At 36.8% G+C, this 20006-nt stretch overlaps 2 protein-coding genes across 2 annotated transcripts in view; both read left to right on the plus strand.

Annotated features, from left to right (window-relative positions):
- cd164l2 (CD164 sialomucin-like 2) overlaps positions 1–5415 on the plus strand; it is an 8478-nt gene extending 3063 nt beyond the window's left edge. The window contains exons 3-6 of the mRNA XM_016509716.1: positions 4030–4107; positions 4194–4223; positions 5081–5231; positions 5400–5415. Coding sequence (XP_016365202.1) covers positions 4030–4107; positions 4194–4223; positions 5081–5231; positions 5400–5415 — 275 coding nt within the window. The remainder of the gene's footprint in view (positions 1–4029; positions 4108–4193; positions 4224–5080; positions 5232–5399) is intronic.
- A 4501-nt stretch (positions 5416–9916) lies between these two features.
- si:ch211-199g17.2 (uncharacterized) lies at positions 9917–19997 on the plus strand. Its single transcript, XM_016509717.1, has 22 exons — positions 9917–9991; positions 10570–10637; positions 10729–10800; positions 10914–11047; positions 11615–11728; positions 11810–11867; positions 12308–12388; positions 12502–13329; positions 13400–13558; positions 13667–13809; positions 13980–14093; positions 14181–14238; positions 14347–14430; positions 14851–14916; positions 15219–15817; positions 17868–17991; positions 18102–18149; positions 18247–18301; positions 18601–18690; positions 18975–19038; positions 19179–19245; positions 19717–19997. The coding sequence occupies exons 2-22, from the start codon at positions 10616–10618 to the stop codon at positions 19812–19814; spliced, it is 3078 nt and encodes a 1025-aa protein (XP_016365203.1). The 5' UTR covers positions 9917–9991; positions 10570–10615; the 3' UTR covers positions 19815–19997.
- Positions 19998–20006: the final 9 nt, after the last annotated feature.

The raw sequence follows: 20006 nt of genomic DNA on the forward strand, positions 1-20006 counted from the left end.
TGTTTTTTTAACCTTAAACTGCATAAACACATTATTTTCCACATACTGTACATTATTGTTTCTCCTCTATGCCCCGCCTTTCTGAAACGCGTCGATTTTTACAAAGCTCATCGTTCTGAAAAGCGAGGTGTGCTGTGATTGGCCAGCTATCCAGTGCGTTGTGATTGGCCGAATACCTCAAGCGTGTGACGGAAATGTTACGCCCCTCACCATACTGTGATGCCCTGTCCGCCGGAGCAACGTGACAAAAACATTCAAACCCATTATAAATGAGGCATTTGTTGCATCTGTCATGTACTATAATTACATCTGTGTCTTTAAGACAGGGGAGTATGAGGCATGATGGGAAGTTTTGTTCATGTTGTTGGTGAATTCATGGCAGAGAAGTAAAGACGCTGTTGGTAAAATGTTAACCAGCGTGTGACTGATTTAATTCAGTAGAATGTGCTTCCTCTGATAAGGATCAGATAACTTAAGAAACATATACAGAGGATGCAGTGGAGGGTGTGAGCACTGATTGCACGCGATGGAAAAGTCAGGTATTCCTACGTTTGAGTGCTACAAAGATCCCGCGACCCTTGGGCCAAGATGGACAAGGTGGTTGACATCGTTTGAACTTTACGCAGATGGAAAAGGACTTATAATTGAAGAAGATGTTGCTGCGTCAGTCCGTCAACGACGCAGAGCGCTTCTTTTGCATCACGCTGGACTTGATGTCCAAGATATATTCTCCACGCTGCCGGATACGGGGAATGCTGACGATTATAATGCGGCCGTTGCATCTGGGGAGCACAGCAATGAGAGAGAAGCACTCACATGAATCGAATGAGTATGTGAGATTCGTAGCCATTAGTGCCACCCCAAGAGCTCTAACCACAAGGGAGGTGGAAGAGGCTTCAGAAAAAGATCCAGAACTGATAGAAGTAAGAAAAGCCATCGAAAGTGGACACTTTGAAAAGTGTATGTCATATGCAGCCATAGTTAATGAACTGTGCACAATAGGCTATCTGGTTTTACGTGGAACACGTATTGTTCTTCCAAAGGCACTACAAGCACGAGCACTAGCACTTGCCCATGAGGGACATCTTGGCATAGTCGGAACTAAGCAGCATCTCAGGACCAAAGTATGGTGGCCTGGCATGGACAGAGCTGCTGAGAGACACTGTAAATCATGTCATGGCTGTCAAATTGTCTCTCGTCCTGATGCCCCAGAGCCACTGCGACCGTTACCATTGCCTGATGGACCATGGCAAGATCTAGCAGTGGATTTACTGGGACCCTTGCCTTCGAAACACTCGATCCTAGTTGTAGTGGATTATTATAGCAGGTTCTATGAGTATGACATACTGACCTCCACCACAACTTCAAATGTGATTGAAAGCCTAGAGGGCATATTTAGCCGACATGGACTTCCTATAACACTGAAATCAGACAACGGACCTCAGTTCAGGTCAGATGAATTCAAGGATTTCTGCGAAGGAAATGGAATTAAACACCTGAAAACAACGCCTAAATGGGCCCAAGCCAACGGTGAAGTTGATCATGAAACGTATTCGAATCGCACAGTCAGAAGGACTTGACTGGCAAAAAGAACTCAGGAAGTATGTTACAGTGTACAGAGGAATTGTGCATAACACAACAGGCAAAAGCCCGGCTGAACTTTTGTTTTAAAGGAAAATGAGAGGCACATCCAGTGGGGACATAATTACGGATTATAATGACTTGTACTATCTTTTTACGCATTGCATCGTGCCGCGTAAACATAAAACCATGTCTGTGTAAGATGATGGCTGTTCTGAGGACACAAATCAACAGACAGAGCTAGAGGGCTCAGACAGACTTGTGTCTACAACAGAGTGTCACAAAGACGTCACATATGTGAAGCCCAAAAGGGAATGGAAAGTACCCCAAAAATTTACTGACTTTGTCATTGGGTGAATTCTTGAACTGGTGAATACAAAGTGCTGTTGAGATGTTCATGGTTTGGTAAATTTAAAGTAAGTTTAAAGCAAGGTAAAGAAGGTGGTGTTTGCTAGTTAAATGTTTAAATATGTTGTGTGTTTAGGCAAGATTGAGACAGGTTAAATGGATGGTCTCTATCCAACTTTGGGGGGGGATGTCATGTACTATAATTACATCTGTGTCTTTAAGACAGGAAGGAAAAATTTTAATCGCATCATATGACCCCTTTAAAACCCACGAGCCGCCACTGATCGCGAGTTTAAGCACTCTCAAAAAAACAAAACTATCCTTATAATCACTGAAGCTGTATACACTGTGAAATGAATCTCTTACTTACATTGTACGTACATCTGCGCTTTGTTGTTTATGATGAGACAATTCACAAGAGTCCGGAATTCAGTCAGCGAACGCGCTTGCACTCTACAAAACTGATCTGTTTCAACGATGACTCATCTGAACGCCTCTGATACAATCCTCTGTCATTATCGACGGCATGCGCTGTGCCTTCGATAATGTCGATAATGGCAGAGGCAGGGGCGCCGTAAGGGGGGGAGGTTAGGACGATTCTAAGGGCCCGACGATGGAGGGGACGCAATTTCTACCCATCTCCCTCCCCCCAACCCCGGAACGCCATTTACTGAGGGGAATGCGGAACGATATCTGTACGGAGGGGGAACAGTACGTGGACTTGTTCAGAGACAAGAGTGGCAGTGATTTTTTAAAAATGTTTGAATATCAAAAATACCAGACCGCTGGATGGCGCCATAGATCTTAGTCAGGGTAGCGCTATATTTAAATTTTTCACAGGAATGAAAGCGAGGCTGACTGAGGGGTAGAAGTACAGCATTCAATGGATTATACCAGGGCCGTCGCTAGTGGGGTGAAAGGTGGTGACCATTAAAGGGGCCCACGGCTGTGGGGGGGGGGCCCCGGCGACTGCCCGAGACCAGCATTAAATACACTCAGGACAGTTGATGGGCCACTGCTGCGTGTCGTCACGAAAGCTTATCATTTGCATGTGTTTTTAAGCCTTGCCAATTAAATAATTCAAGAGATTTTAAAGCATTCAAACACAAGTAGATGCGAAAGAACTCAACTGAGTACTCGTGCGCTGTGCCGCGCCTCAGACGCGTGAACACCAAATTGAGTTCTCCTTCGCATCTTCTTGCAATTGAATGAACAAATACACCTTATCAGTTTAAACATACAAACACAAAACGATGTGAAAGAGCTTAATTCAGCACCCGCGCTGTGTTCTGTGCACACAGTGCGCACACAGAGAGTCTCACAGCCCTTGAAAATTGAGTTTTGTCTCTTCTTGCGCTTGAACGGACAAATACATACAAAATGATGTCGAAATATCTGTCTTGGGAAGAATCTTCAAAAAACTGTTAGTTATGTCTTAAGTGAACATAAACAGTTGAGAAAGAAATCTGATGTGAATCAATTTATTGGATGCATTGTCTCTTGAAGTGACCACGCCTTAATTTACCAGCTGCTGTCGGTGTCCTTAATGTTAATTCAAGAAAATCATTTTCTGCTCTTGACTGAATTACATTGTAGTTTTAACAAGAATTAATCTAATTAATCTTTCAATTTATACAGTGAGGACTATGCAATGATATTTATGATATTTCATTTGATTATTCTGTCTCTACTTGAACACCTTGAAAAAACTTAAACATAGTTTAATTTGTATCTTTGTTCTATTTATTTATTTGTGCTATTTACACGATTTCAAACAGGGTCCACAGGTAGGCTACAACCTGCACCAGGGCCCCGCAAACCCCAGCTACAGCCCTGGATTATACTGTTGTTTAATACAAACATATTGTTTAGATTTTTTTTTTTTCTGAAGAAAAAACTGTCAGTAATAGTTTTGAAAGTCATTATGAAAATTACGTGATCTGGGATCTTTAAGTCTTTTCTTCACTGTCTCGCTTTCATCTCCCTGACTAGGTCTATTGACCAATCAGAATCAAGTGTTCCAGAGAGCTGTGTAATAAAGCAAATCAGTTCACTCATCTGACGGAGACTGAATGTCAGTATTATGTATTTCATTTTCAGGAAATGACACAAGATGCATGTCTGACACTGAAGATTTTGGGGGCTGCTCTGTCTACAATGAGACCGGCATGTGCCAAGGCGAGCAAAAATGTACATATTTGCTAATTAATGTGTGTGTGTGTGTGTGTGCGTATGCTCATGTGTATGTTTGTTTATTGTAGCAGATGGTGGGTCCGCTGATGGTGGTGGCAAAGGTGAGGCATTTGATTTTCACTGTAGAAATCCTATTATGCCTATTTTTGTTGTTGATGCAGGAGAAAGAGATCCAGGCAGACGGAAGTATTTCCGTGAAGTTATATTTTATTAAAATCAGTTATCATAAGTATAAGTGATTAAGATTACAGATGATTAAATGTAAAATATGAAAAATTAAAAGAAAAGTAAAAAAATGAATGCAATATCCACTGAACATATTCTGCTAAAATTCTAAGAGAAAAGACTAAAAACTGAGTATAATAATCTTCAAGAGCAAAAGAGATGAATATCTTCAGAGCATGCAATAAGAGGGAAGGTAAAGAAGCCAATTTGGGGAGCAGTATATAGACTAGAGACTTACATCCTCTTACAGCATCATGGAATGTAAAAAATGGGGACATGGGTTGTGGTTTTACATCCTTCTAGCAGAAACAACAGAGTTAAGCAATCTTCTTGCAAATACCAGCTCTCGGAAAATAACTTTCTAGTATCACGAAAATAGAAGACAAATTTAGCAAACATCCTTGCATATAAAATATTTTTGCAGAGAATAAGTTTCCAACATCCTGTCCAAACATCACTTAAATTTTAAAATTAATAAATGTTTATCTGTCAAATGAAGGAATTATATTACATCAATGGAGTATGAGTACAACTAGAATTATTAATATAAATGTATAGTACTAACTGAGTAGGCTATATGAGTAACGTAATACAGTAATGTGAATATAGTGTAATTAAACCATAAAAGAATAAGTCATAATGAATATACTATGAAAAATAAGGAAACATAACCATATTGGAAATTCTGATACACCAGTTGTTGTTGTTTACTGAATTCTCATTTTCATTATAGATACAACCCCTGGGTCAGGCCCTGATTTCTCTCAAGCATCATTTGACCTGTCCAGCTTCATTGGAGGAATCATCCTAGTGTTGGTGCTGCAGGCTGGGGCTTTTTTTGCCATGCGGTTCCTCAAAACGAAAGACAGCTCTTATGAAACTATGTGAGTAATGATCATTTATTAACTGAATGTGAGCTTTTTCTTGATGAATTTCGTCCTTACATTTTTAATGCAGTATGTAGGAACAACAAGGGCATTTACAGGCAGAGGGATTCATTCTGTATGTGTTGATCATTAACTGTGTAACTGTTTTGCCACCTTCTCTTACAGTGATCAACCTCAGTGAGAAAATGAGTCATGAATGGGAGAGAAAATTATGGAACAAAACATAAAGAAAAGCAGATACTCAAAGGAAGTCTATAGACACTGTTTTCTCTTTTTGCTTGTCCTAAAGCTTCATTAGCCTGTTAATTGCTTTGGTTAAATCACCATTTCTTGAATGACAAAAACTATTTTTGTGTGTACAGAAGAGAGAAATGTGAACAGAGAATGATATAGACATGTGGTATGACAAATATACTAGGGAACTATTCACATTTGAGTGTGGGCATGTGATTATCTCTTGTGGACTCAGTTCATATCTGTTTAAGGTGATTTAAATCTCTGGTTTGGCTCTGTTTCTGATTGTTGAACTATTTTATTAACTATTACCTTTTATCTGCTTTTTATTAAATGCTATGTTTTGTGGGTGGTTACCTGGACTCATGTAGCATTGAGATTGAATGAAAAATGAAGCAATAAAGTAATTAGACTCTGAATGTTATACAGTGTTAGCCCTGTAGGTGTCAGTAGAACGAAATTTTTTATAACCTAAACCTCTCTGGGCCTGGAGGATGCATCAACCACTTACAAGAATGAACATATTTTGTGCTTTTGACAGTATCTTAAACTGTCTTTCATTTATTTTCTCTTTAATCAACTTTCAACATAATTTTCATCAGCCTATACCTCAATTTTACAACCAGTCTTTTTTCCTGTAATTCAAAATTCTTACTGTATATGAATTTTCTGAAAAAAAAAACAGCTGACAGTTTTTACCATCAATTTAATAAGACATGTTTTGCAGTGCACATGACAGTCTAAATTTCAAATTCTCATGCATCTGTATTCCTCACATTGGGCTCCTTCTCTCATTCTCGTGTGTTGGACTCACCATGCATATGCATTCACTCCGTCCACACATTCAGAAAGAACACTCTCACATTCACACTGCATTCTGTGAAGGTGGTTTCCCTACAGTGATTCTGGTTGTAGGACTGCCAAATGACTGAAGAAACATTGTTAACACGATGATATAAAACTGTACGTGTCTTGTCTATCAGCACACTTTACTTTACTGAAACCACCAACGGAAATCATCACAGTTAAAATAACAAAATATATAGAAGAGAAGACTGCTAGAATGTGACTCTACTGCACTGCAGTAAATAGCACTTAAATGTTAATATGGAATCAAAACTAATTTGCACATACATTGTAATTGAAACAGTTTAATAACATTAATGAGAGGTTATAATTGGGAATAGATGCATGAAATTATACACAGGTACATGTAATTTCCACTCAGCTTGTTTGGGCAATGTTACCTGAGAGATAAAGAAAGAGAGAGAGAGAGAGAGAGAGAGAGAGAAACAGCATGAGGTAAAAGTAGACAGAAAGACCTATGTCTGTGACCTATGGCCATAGGCCTATGTCTGGCCTGTGGCTTCAGTCTAGGAAGGCAAAACTCCGATAGAAAGGACGAGGAGGATCCAAAAGTAGGAATATAACTGTCTTTGTTCATTTTCAAACTTACAATTCGTATTGTCACACAGCTTCTCTTTCACTTTTCTCATATCTTTCAGATGTGCAGATGTCTGTTGTTTTTGCTCACTCTGTGAGGGGGTGGGGTGTGAGAACTGTTGTTTGTCTAGACGAGAGACGAGAGCATAAGAGGGAGGCAGACATCTGCTCTGTACTACTGCTAATAAGCCAAATCGGTAAACACATTCTCTCTGACTACTGTCCTTTGCAATTCTTCAACACCAAAAGGTACTCTTATAATCAAATTAAAGTCCAACAAGGTTTAAAATAAACAACAGTAAACTGTATTAGTCTTATAAGGATAAAGAAAAACAAATTATCAGATTATGATAAATAACATTACATTTACATTATGGCACTGATGCAGTGTAAACCAAGCAGATGATCCAGACTAAAATCCAGATAAAAGTAAATTCAAGTATAAAGTCTGATAATAGTGATAATATAGAGCCCAATAAATTAAATCAAATAAGCATAAACGTTGTAAAAGCAAAATGAAAATGGAATGAAAACATATATCAAATATGACCCAGAATGTAAGTAGATAAACAAGGCACTCTGAAGGAGAAATATAGCTGCAGAATGCAAAAAGTCTTCTAAAATGCATTAAGAAAACCAAACATTTTATAGGCTGTGCAATGTGACAGGAAGGACCAAGAAATTCCCCGTTGAATTATCTTAAAATTATCTTGCAATGTTTGAAAGTTGAAACATTCTTGCAGGTCCTTGTGATAATGTTTTTCATCAGCCAAACTGATTACTGTATTAAGCAATTGTAGTTTTAACACTATTTAAGAAATGGGAAAACAACTGTGAGCATCAACTTCCTCTTAATTTTTTTACCTTGCTAGGTCATAAAACAAGATAAATCAAAATATAACGATTAACTGATGATAATTTCTGTAAAAAAAATTTAAAATAAAAATAAAAAAAGATCTAAGGAATCAATACAGTGAATATATGATACAGTGAATGTATGATGAATATATGGTATTCAGTGAACATATGGATATTTTGAATGAGAAAGATAAAATTAAACACCAGGCACAGGGAAAAGTGAGGAGTTACTCTGTTCATTATCTCACTCAGATGGCATCCAAGGACAGGGCCTCTGTGTCAGGTCTTAAAGAAACAAGAGAAGGAAAAGATATATTTGTACCGTATATAAAATTACTAAACACATAAACAAAAATATACATATAATCAGAGAATAAAAGTAAATAAGAATTATCAGGCAGTTTCATCAAAGGTGCCATTGTTTACATTAACTGGCCAATAATCTGTGGTGGGATGAGGTTTTTTTTTTTTAGAGAAACATGGGAGGATGGAGAAGACTCTCATGTCAAATAATCGTTGAAGTCAACAAGTTACACTGCATTCTTGTAGAACATAGTTGTAACACTTGCTGAAAATTCATCACAAGTTCATATGAGGCCACCAACCCAACCAATCACACTCGACATATACACTGAAAAACATGTTTCATTCATCCAATTAAAAAAATGTAGGCCTCATTTAGGCCCTCAGGCCTAGGCCCTCAATTTAAAAAATATAGATGTGAATCATTACCCTAAATTTTTTGAATTGGATGAATGAAACATTTTTTTCAGTGTACTGCCACCCAAATAAAAAGCATCCAATCAAATGCACAACTAATAGCTCACGCGGGGTGGAGTGAAAGCTGTTTCATGACTTTTATTAGCACTCCCAAACAAGTGCTAATAAAAGTCATGAAACAGCTTTCACTCCACCCCGCGTGAGCTATTAGTTGTGCATTTGATTAGAGCTTATTTTGTTGTTTGTCACATACTTAAAATATCGTACAATCGGTTTCTGTTTGTTCTCTCATAGCTGTAAACAATACCTGCAAACACTTAGAACAAACACAGTAGTAAAAAGGAGTGAATCAAAACATAAAATGGTTGATAAAATGGAGAACAACACATCCACACTGACTTTATAGAAACATTCTCTTCATGAATGTAGTATGAAGCAACCAATCGAGCTGACAAATCTGAAAGAGTTAGAGATATTTATTGAGCTATTGACCTGCATGACCCTAGGCAGAGTTGGAATTTATGTTTGGGGGTTCAAAAGCATTCCTACTCTTGGCCAGACCCCCATTCACCACTCAGATAAAACATGGCATGAATAAATGCACCTAAGAAGACTGTGATTAACTATAGATTACATAATAATACAATTTGCTAGCTTTTTTCCCAACAGGACAGTTGTACCATCTGTTTTCTTCTACCAGTAATACATTTCTGTATTAGAGCCTTGTTTTCCGGTTCAAATTCTGTTCAGGTCACCTTATTCTTGTCTTCTTGCTATTATGTTTTGCCTAGGTAAGCAAGACTGAAAACATCTGTGTCTTAAGAATAGAAAAGAGAGAAGTGGTGCAAGCCTTCGAGACAGACGAAAGAAATGCTCAGAAGGGTTTATAATGTACTGTGAGATTAAGGTGAAAACGTAAATTTAGATGAGGAATATACACACACACATTTCGGAAATTCTTGTACTTAAGCCAAGAAGAGATAATGACAGCAGCAGTAATTCTTTTCTTTAATCTCTTTAGGCTGAGAAGGTCACGTTGGCCTTCAGAGAGACAACGCAATACTTTTGGATAGTTTATCACTTCCTCGGCCTTGAAGGGGAAGGAGATCACACAGCAAAACACATTAAATAAGCAAAAACGTGCTTATTAATGTGTAATGTAAAGACAACGTATAAGATTAAAAAAACGAGAAATAGTGATACCTTAAATAAGTTAATACAAACATACACAAAGTGTTTGTATTCGTTTTTATTTATTTTTTCTAGAAAATTCTAATTCGTTCATATTTTAATTTTTAAATACCCTCCTATTTTTAGCTCTTGGAAGTACAAAAGTTCAGTTTCCTCATTCTTAGTTTCATTTCAGGAAAGACAAGATTTACGAACATTTCAATTTATGAATATTCACGAGGCTTTGCTGACGTGTTAATGAATATTCATGACTCTACACACCTCCAAACAACGCAACAGGCATTTACGCCTCACTAAAGTATAAAGTACAGGTAGGCAAGCAAATTATCACTTTAACCCTATGAAAAAACACTTCTTAACCATTTTTGTTTGATAAGTTCAGAGTTTTTGTCGGACGAAATAGACAAGCTAATCGCACGTGTTTAGATGGTAGCGGGCACTCTTTAGAAATCACAACTAAACGCGGTCACACTTTAAAAATACTTGATGTCTTTTTTTCTCGTATCATGTTGGGTTTATAGCCATTTTCTCTCTGTTACTCAACTAAAACTTTAATACTATGAGTAAGAACAGATAACGATGGGTTGCAGTTATTTTCTGACGGTTGCACTCACTAGACTTGCAAAAGTTGTAAGTAAACATATCATACCTTTCGTTCGCAATGGAAAACTAGTTAGTGCCTACATCATACTGTGTACTACACAGTAAACATAGTAAAACGGTACACATTATCGAAGATTTCATTCAGGTATTCCACTCAGCATACAGTACACTGCAGATATAGTAAGTGTAGGATGTTAGTATGCTATTCTGAATATACATGTGGATAGCTTGGACGTTTAGCCTATCTAGACACTGTTCTGGTTTTTCTTTCTCTTTCGCCCTCTAGTTGTTTCTCGGAATTTTTTGTTTGTTGTCTTCTCAGCAGCCCAGTTATGTTTGCTGCCAGCAGCCCAGGTTTGTTCTGTCACAGTTTCTAGCACACTCCTGTAATTATATTTTACCATAGTTGTCCTCTTGGTGAAAATTGTACTGTATTGCGTTCCAGGGTGCCACAGTGACCTGTACAGTTCCATACGTTCATATCTCCACAATCAGAACAGAGCACAGCCCATCATTGGTAAGAGAGGGTCCAGCATCCAAAATGATTAAGTTCCTGGATTTAAAGAAACATCTAAAATCTTGTAAAAAAAAAAAAAAAAAATTGTGTGTGAACCTGTTTGAATGTTTCAGGTCTGAACTCCATCACAGAGGTGTTGGCATATAATCAGCCTGCATTGTACTTTTGTGATGTCTGCGTTTTGAGAATAACCAAGGCTGATATCAGGAACCACATCATGGGCAGCATTCACAGATACAATTACATTGTAAGTTATTGGTTTTGAGATTTTTTTTTTTTTTAAGATTTTCAACATGACATGACAGATTGCTGTGTTTTCTTCTCTATTTTATGTAAGGGAATATGAAAATATATGATTTACTTTTCTTTCATGTATTCTTACATTGTGCTTTTATTACATATTTTTTTTATTTATGTACGCTTTCATTTATGCTTTGAGTTTAATTTTGTTATGTGCATATTTTTGTTTATATTTAATGCATTCATTTACTCTTTATTGAAGGATGTAGAAACTCTTTAATATATACAGAATTATCTTCTGCTTGCATTGACCCTTCCATGGTACACGTGGAAGCTGTAACACCTTTAAGCAAATCTGATAAGTTTTTCATAGTTGTGGTTCGAACATCTAGATACTCCATCATTTATGCTTCTTTATTATTTGTTTTATTATATCTTGTAGCTTTGAAACGGCATGCTTCTCTTCTTCTCTTGTTGTGATTAAATGCACATTTTATCAACTACTTTTATTGTCTTCTGGTTCTACTTGCAGTAGTTTACCTATGTAATTATTTTTGGGAACTTTCCGTAACAGAAATCTCATCATGCACATGGGTGGACGTCTGATACAGACCTGACTCTTTTGGCTCGCCCTCTAATGGATATCGCAAAAAAGGTTGAAAAGAAGGAGGGAACAGGTGATATACAGGTAAAAAAAAAAAGCATCAAAATCGTTTTGTTATATATTAATATACAGTCTCCTCACTAACCTTCCAATTTCTCTGATAAGGTTCTGAGTGTGTATGAAGTCATCTACAAGGAGATGGCATCATTGCCTGTTCCTGATGGTCTGTCTTTAATGTCTTATCTTATTGGATATTCATTCAAAACTTGTGGAAAAATAGCTGAAATTAATGAAAACATTGAGTTGTATGAATATTTTCCATGCAAAGCACTTTAAGTAAAGAGCAGTCACCTCAGAAATATTTATCTGCGCTTATTTTCAAATATGTTGTTTGAAGCCTATTTATACAGCAGTTTAATATTAATTATTCATTTAACAGATGCTTCTATCCAGAGTCACTAACAAATGAGAATACAAACAGTAGTGATTGATCCAAGATTTAATTGAATCTAATTTAGTATGACAATTTAGTTCACATGAGATTTGATCATTTTCACATTTTTTATGTCGCTTTAAATAAATTGGTGCTAAATGTTAGATTAAATGAACAATTTAAGGAAAGACAACTGTTTAGTGGCGATTTTTGACTTGGTATTGTCTTAGCTTTTGCTCAGATGAAGAAGATCAAGGATCAGCGAAACCCTAATGCACCTAATTTGCTTGTTCATAACAGCCCGTCTGAAGGTATGGATACTGCAATATGTTTAATATGACTTAATCTGTTTCATTATTATACTGTAGTAATTGGATACTGATATATGTTTGGTGTATTTTAATGTATCTATGTTCTGTGAAAGGTAAAGACACCGGTGCTCAAGAGCAGCAAGAGTCTGACAATATGAATGGGACTGCACAACTTCCAACTTTAGGAAGTTTGGTCCCAACACAGTGTGTATCTACGACACCATCGAGGTCAAAGCGTTCAAGTATGATTGAACCCCAACAAGTCTCAACCAATCCAACACCAAATCCATCTCTCCATAGAACCGCAGGTCCTGTCAAACCATTATTCACATGCCAGGATGTATCTACACCTCAGAGTCTAGTGGATTCTCGTGTTTCATCTAGAATACCTTTTCTAGAAAGCTCCCCAGCTCCAGTCCTCAGCCAACACATAAATCAGCATCAACCAATCCCAGGCAGAAGCCTTCAAAGATATATAATGCCATCTGAAAACCAGTGTTTTACTGAAGCAAGGACAATCTCTGTTGTAAGACCACCAAGACAGTGTATCCCCATCAGAATTATTTGCCAGAATGACATTGTGCATGCTGGTGAAGATGATGGGAACAATTCTGTCCAGTCATTTGGAGTCAGCTATGAATCACATCCAATGCACCTGGCCCAAACCACTCCATATGAAATCCAGCTGCAAACACCATCTCTTTCAGTGAGCCACATGGTACCAGAGTTAACCCAGGATCTAACAAACAGGCATGGATTTTTCAGGATTGAAAGGTCACCTGATAGTCCAGAGCCTGTCAGAGATGTGGAGATCGTTATCAAGCAGATCAGAACCCAAATGCTAACAGAAACACCGGAACAGGCTACAACGCATGATTTAAGTCCGTTTCATGATGAGTCTAATTTACAAGAACCAATCAACACCGGCTGGGAAGCACATGGTAGTGTATTTATATATATATAAAATATAATTCTTTTTGGTGTTTGTGTAACTCTCATTTATATTTGCAGAGGAGCCTCAATCAGACACCTTAGCAGAAGAAAACACCTTTGTGTTCTCACAAAGTCCAATTTCCCAGTCTCCTCTTACTCGGACTCAATGTCCTTCTGATCAGTTTCAATCAATAGAAGATTTTCTAGAAAACTACAATGGTCGAAAGCCTCTTATCGGTGAGTGTATCTGCATACTATGTAATCTAGCAAAATAATCACATACAAAAGATGATGCATTGATTTAAATTCACTGCACCAAACTGTGTGTGAGCATGTTTGTCACAGGTCTACAAGCTGTTATTAAGTGCCAGAGCGTGGATGGGAATCCACCTCCATGCTGTTACCTGTGTCAGCTGTGCTCTTTGAAGCTGAAGAAGAAAAAAATATTCAGCCATCTGACTGGCTGTGATCACCAGCTAAACTACTTAGTAAGTGTTTCTTCAGGTAGCAAAACTTACTCTCTTGCCAGCAACTGAATTAGTGAACTCTCCTTATCTATACATAACACAATTTGCACAAATATACTATACAAAATATACAAACATTCTATTGCTAATTCACCATATTGCTGCTTATGTAAATATCTTCGTGTCGGCAGAAAGCTCTCCATCCACAGCTCTTGCCTAAAAAGCGTAAACACTGCAACACAAATGAGATGCTTGAGGATATTGCTATCCAGCTGGAGAAAGAGGATGGAAGAGGACATATAAAGGTACTAACTACGTTCATCTTATTTTCATAGTCATAGAATTAGATGTGATTGTGCAGAGCTCTATGGTAACTTCATGTTGTTCTAAAGGTGATGAGGTTGTCTGCATGTCTCATAAGTGAGGTACTGGAAAAGGATTATCATTGGTGTAAGTACAGCAGATGAAAGCACAATACATAATTGTTATACTTCATCAGTGAGGGCCAAACCTGCCTCACTATATTATTTATTATATGCATCATTTCTTTATCAAAAGGCATGAGGGTGTTGAACTGTGGAGCCGATGTGGGGTGGAGATCAGGTCTGTTGTCTTTCAAGGAAGGAACTAACAACACCACAGGTGAGTGTGTGTGTATCTATATATATATATATATATAGAGAGAGAGAGAGAGAGTCTACAGTCTTTCTTAGACAACCTAGGAAGTTGAAGAAGGTTTTTTAAGTTTCTTTACAAGCTGTTCACACATGAATAGGCTAGAATCTTACATATAGCCTCTTTAAAATAGAAAACTGCTATTTTGCCCTAAACAAGAAATTTTAAAAAGGGAAAAGGTGCTCATTTATGGGTAGAGATTGTAATTAACACCAACAAGATAAAGAAAAATTAATGAATAACACAATTGGATATTGAGTGCCTTACGATTATTTTCTCAATTTCTTATTATTACGGCATTTTGATATTTATACTGGAAAACAAAGCAAAAATAATTAAGAAAATGATTACAGGCAGATATTGATAGATTTTCTTCTTTATCTCAAGGTCCCAGTCATACTCTTAAACGGCCAGCAGAGTCTGCGCTGCCCCCTTCTGATAACAACACCACTGGTGAGTGTATATGTGTATAGAGTTTATCCTTTTTATGTCCCGAGTCAAAATTTTTTTCTTATTTTCTTTAGTATTTTGGCCATATGCTTTAGTAAAATACATAAACTTACTTTAAAAAAGTTTATAAATAGGTCTCTGTTTTTAGAGAATATATCTTGAATTATGTCTGAAAATTGTTTTGCTCCATTGGTAAATCCTTATTTCTTGATTTAAGCATAAATCTAACAATTTGTGAGGTTTACACTATTTTGTTCTAAGGATGTTACAGGCAGACATTGATAGATTTTCTTTTGTTTCTCAAGGTCCCAGTCAGACTCTTAAACATCCAGCAGAGTCTATGCTGCCCTCTTCTGATGCACGGGCTTTTATAGCTCCTGCTGGAGCTCCGACCCATCAGATGTCCAAAAAAATGAAGAAGGGTCATCCTAAGAAAGTAGTATGTACAAACAAAGTTAAGGAGCCTGTGTTTAAGGTAAGCCTGTCACTGCAGGAGGGACCTGTTATCATTGAGAGAACATCTCTAAGAGAGACAACCACAGTGGCGCCTGAGATCGAAGACCAAAGCCCTGCAACCACATGCGCAGACAATGATGCACTGCCTTTAGCGACTAACACGCATTCTGAAGTTCAAATGTGCTTTCACAGCTGTATGTATGAGGAACAGTTCACGAATCCTGTTCATTATGCATACTCGGGGCAGTTTGACCAGTCTCAAGTTATTCAATATTTCGAGCCTTCTCTCAGACCTAGGGACCGTGGTCCAGTGGATGAGGTGGTCACTGTCACGTATGCTGATTGGCCGCTGCAGGACTGGTCCTGCAATAACAACCAGTGGATTGTAATGAGGCAAAACAGGGATGGAAGTGATCTTCCTTCTGAGTGTGCAAGTTACATGCAGTACTGATGAGAATGAGTCTTGAAGCATCACAAAAAATAGTTTGAGCACTTTTTTGAGAAGATGCTGAGAAATGATTTAGCAACAGAATTCTGTCCAAACTGTTGTTGTTTTTTTGTTTTGTTTTTTTGTCAAAACCTATGCTTTAATTTTTTTTTCTGTTCAGAATTTATTGGATTTTTCATCAGTATTATTCATTTAACTTCCTCCATCAAAAAGACATTATTTGTTAGTTTTTCTGTAACCAGTGAATATATATATCTGTTAACTTGGAATCAGTAACATTAACTTTGAATTAGTATTGAACAACAGATTTCTTTTTTCTGGTATACTGTCTTGTCACAGCTGAGGTCAGCAAGAAATACAAACACATGCATATATTACTGACTTCACAAGAAGGATTCCTCTCAGATTTAAAGAAAAAATGTTTATAGACATAAGCTAAATGGTTGTTGTTTAAGTTATACATGTGAAATGTATGGACTTTGGTTCAAATGTATGCTTTAGAATCCAAAAAAGAATGTCTGTCTGGTTTGAAACTACAAGCATCACATGTAGTTTGTTTAATTTATTTTATTATAATTTTTTTTTTTAGAAATGTTAGTGTTATCGGTGATTAATATTCTTGAAAATGTGATCAAGTGGTAGTAATTCATTTAGGGAGACATTCAACAATGTTGACTGTTCAGTTCTGTTTAATCCAACAATGCTTTTGTCCTTAACAAGCATGTTGTTTATGTTGTTTCGCTCATTTTGTTTCTTTTGCTTCATAATGTATAAGTTAGTATTGTTGTTAGACCAAGAGTAGTTATTTTTAGAATCAGCCAGTTACATTTTGACAGTGTTTCTTAAATTTTGTCATGGCTGTAAGAATTGAATATAAAGTTCTTGTTATCTCAAGTGTTAATATAAAAAACATTTGTATTGTAACTGATTGTTTTAACAGTAAATTTGTATTTCTTCAATAAAACTATTTTCACAAACCTATAATCGAAATTGTGTGATAATATACAAGACATTTTGTAGGCCAAATATTTATTTGCTATACTAGAAAGGCTGCAGTGGTGAGTAGTCCTACTTGTGTAGTTTTTTGCAAATCAGGTATTGGAAGAATTCAAGAAAAGCACCATTTATATTTATTCGCAATTCCACGGTTATTTTTTAACACTACCATGTTTAACCAGGTGATGGCGCCAAATGACCAGTTTACAACCTTTTTTCTGTAATTGTTGCTAAATCAATATTTATTTTTTTAAATTAAACAAAACTTAATTTATCGCATAATAATTTGTATTACAAAGGCATTTTAAATCAAACGGGTTTTTACGACAACATGAGTATGTTTAAAATACAGATGCGCGTGAACAGCAGTTAAACGGTCTCTTTTTTACAGTCTGTGAACTGACCTCAGCAGTTCCGCGTACAAACCACACATTCACCTCAGTATATTTACTCTAATATACTTACCTCACAAATTTATATATATATATATATATATCAACTGGCGTCGTAATGAGTGTGATACTTGGTGGGTTATTGTTTTGTTTGCTTGTTTGTTTTTGTGTAGAGGTGTTGGCTAGTCAGCTAACTTAACTTAAGCAGGTTGAGTTTGATTTTCGAGTACTGCAGCTTGCTAAATATTGTTTTGTACAGAGTCATCATTCAACATCGAAGATATTATAAAGACTTCAGAAAGCCCAGGTATGACATGACTCATTAACGAGTTGTTTTTTTTTTACATTACATTTTACATTACATCTCATTTTAAATAATATAATTAACGTTAAGTTAAAAATAATCCTACTAAACCGACGAGTTTGTTATTTCTCACCTTTTACCCCATTACATTACATGGTGAGGGCCTAACCCATAAACCAGATCTTTTTTTCTCTGTCCACTCAATGGGATTTGATGCCTTTGCATTTCTTACAAAAACATTTGGTTTTTTTATAGGCTGGCGGGCAGAACCGAAACCAGCGGAGCTGTTAATCAAACTCAGGAAGCTGCAACAAGGTCAATTAGCCTCTTTAGACTGTAAATCTGTCAGTCAGTGTAAATCAACACATTTTATAAAGCAAAACTTAACACCCATATATTGATTTCAGCCAAAAAACACTTTGAAGATGAAGTAAAGGAAACTATGCTCCTCAGATGTGCTAGGAAGGAGGAGGAAGATGCATGTATGTATATACTCATATTACTCTCAAATGGTAAAAGAGTATGATTTACACAGTACCATTCATTTAAATGAGGGTAAAACAGTAAAGAGCAGTGTACTTTTTTGTTGCAGTAACTGCTGAAGCCCTACAGTTGGAGGGAACACTGAATGAAAAGGAAGGTACTCTAGCCTAAAACCAAACAATGAGCCCATAAATTACATAAGCTTTGTTATCAGATATATTTACAGTGTTAACACAAATACACTTGTCATAAAGAGTTAAACAGATCTCTGCAGCTTAAATGTGAGGACCTCCAGCTAGAGGCACAAAGGTAAGCATACTTGGGTATCTATACAACACTCATGGGTGTTTAGACACTTCAAATGGGAGCTGCTCACGTGTGAATCACAACACGAGTCACCAACATTGAGCTTTGGTCTCAGGTCAATGAGTCTTGTAAAGGGTGTGTAATGTATTCACTCGATACCTTACACAAATCATATTAAAATAGGATGACGTTGAGAGCAGCATTTTGTCATTTGTTTACGTAATGTTAACACAGAAATGTTTGTGAGACATACTAGACGGCACCATTTTATTTGATTTACGTTTTATCTTGTAACTCTTTAGGCAGCTTGAGCAGAACCATCAGAAAGAGGAAGTAGTAAAGCAGTACTGCTTTCAGATCCAGGAGACCAAACTAAAGCACAGAAAGATTCGGTATGACTTACTGTTTTTAACAGAGAAGGGAAATGTTTACATATCAGAAATAGACATGAGATGCTGTGTCATTTCTTAGAATACCATTGCATGTATTGCCAGAGCATCTATTGTAATGCCCACATTCAAACTGAAATGCCAAAACCCACTAGTTCAGCAGCACAAGCCATTACTGATGTTATCAGGAATAAATGACAATTATAAAATATAAGAGCGTATTTTATGATTTAGAGAGGCTGCTTTTTAAATTCGTACTTATTTTAAATAATCTAATTTCATTTTAGGATGAAGTTTGAGAATCAGCTTCAGCAATTAATGGAGCAGCATAAAAACCTGTCCACCGTCTTTGTAAGTGGCCTATGAGAATGGATATTAAACTAAAAGCAACTGAGCTTTCTTTATTTGTAATTGTAAAATGGAGAGTGCTTTATTCATAGAACAATAGAATTTTATAATAGCTTTTATGTTCCTTTTTTTTTTTTTTTCAGACTCCACAAAGACTTCCAGCAGAAATACAGTCTGCAGAGTACACCACTGAGCAGCTGTTGAAGGCTGGTACGTTTTATAAATTTTGTTCCATTGCTTAGTTTTTATGGTCCTCTCCAGTACAGCCAGTGTGTAGTTGCGTGCTTAGTGGGACATTTGATCCGTTCTGGTTTCATTCAGACGTAGAAGTCAAATTAGTCCAGTCATTTTTCCAAAATGACTCATTTGGCCAGTCAACAAGACCGTCACTAAATTCAGAATAGCAAATTAGCAGACTACTCTGCTAAGAGTAGTCTGAGTAGTTATGGCAGACATATTAAAGAGTAGCATGATATTCTGAATTGAGCCATTTTTAAAAACATCCTAAAGCTAGAGTACTTGCAATGATGGGATCGCACAGGAATGTAACCTCATACCCAAGTGTCTGTGGACCTAGAACTGAACTCTTAACATTGGACTGACAGCCCTTAAACAAGAGACCAACATCATCCTTACAGTAATCTGATTCTTTCCTGTGTGTTTGTGTGTCCATCCCTACAGAACAACAGAAGCTGGAGCAGTTGACCAAGCTTCTGGACAGGTTAAGCCACACCCAGAATGCAGAGATGCACATGGACACTTGTGAAAAAGCACCATGAATACCTCAAACTGATTTTGCAAACTTAAGCTGAGTATCTAATACCTTCCAACAAATATGAATTTTACAAAGAAGCAGCTTATATATTCTTTTCCATTCTGTTCCATTGTCCTAATTTAACTTGTTACCAACTGTATTGTCAACAAATGCTTGAACAAATACTGTTTAAAACCAAAATTAAACCATTCCGTAC

The sequence above is a fragment of the Sinocyclocheilus rhinocerous genome, unplaced genomic scaffold, assembly GCF_001515625.1.
Source record: "Sinocyclocheilus rhinocerous isolate Xijiao unplaced genomic scaffold, SAMN03320098_v1.1 scaffold53, whole genome shotgun sequence".
In the NCBI taxonomy this organism is placed as follows: domain Eukaryota; kingdom Metazoa; phylum Chordata; class Actinopteri; order Cypriniformes; family Cyprinidae; genus Sinocyclocheilus; species Sinocyclocheilus rhinocerous.

Bases quoted from the DNA above. Each gene is read 5' to 3' on its own strand.
- si:ch211-199g17.2 (XM_016509717.1), top strand. From the start codon at position 10,616: ATGTTTGCTGCCAGCAGCCCAG. The intron at 13,810-13,979 runs GTAAGTGTTTCT...TCGTGTCGGCAG, and splicing joins ATCACCAGCTAAACTACTTA to AAAGCTCTCCATCCACAGCT. The intron at 15,818-17,867 runs TGATGAGAATGA...CAGTCAGTGTAA, and splicing joins GTGCAAGTTACATGCAGTAC to ATCAACACATTTTATAAAGC.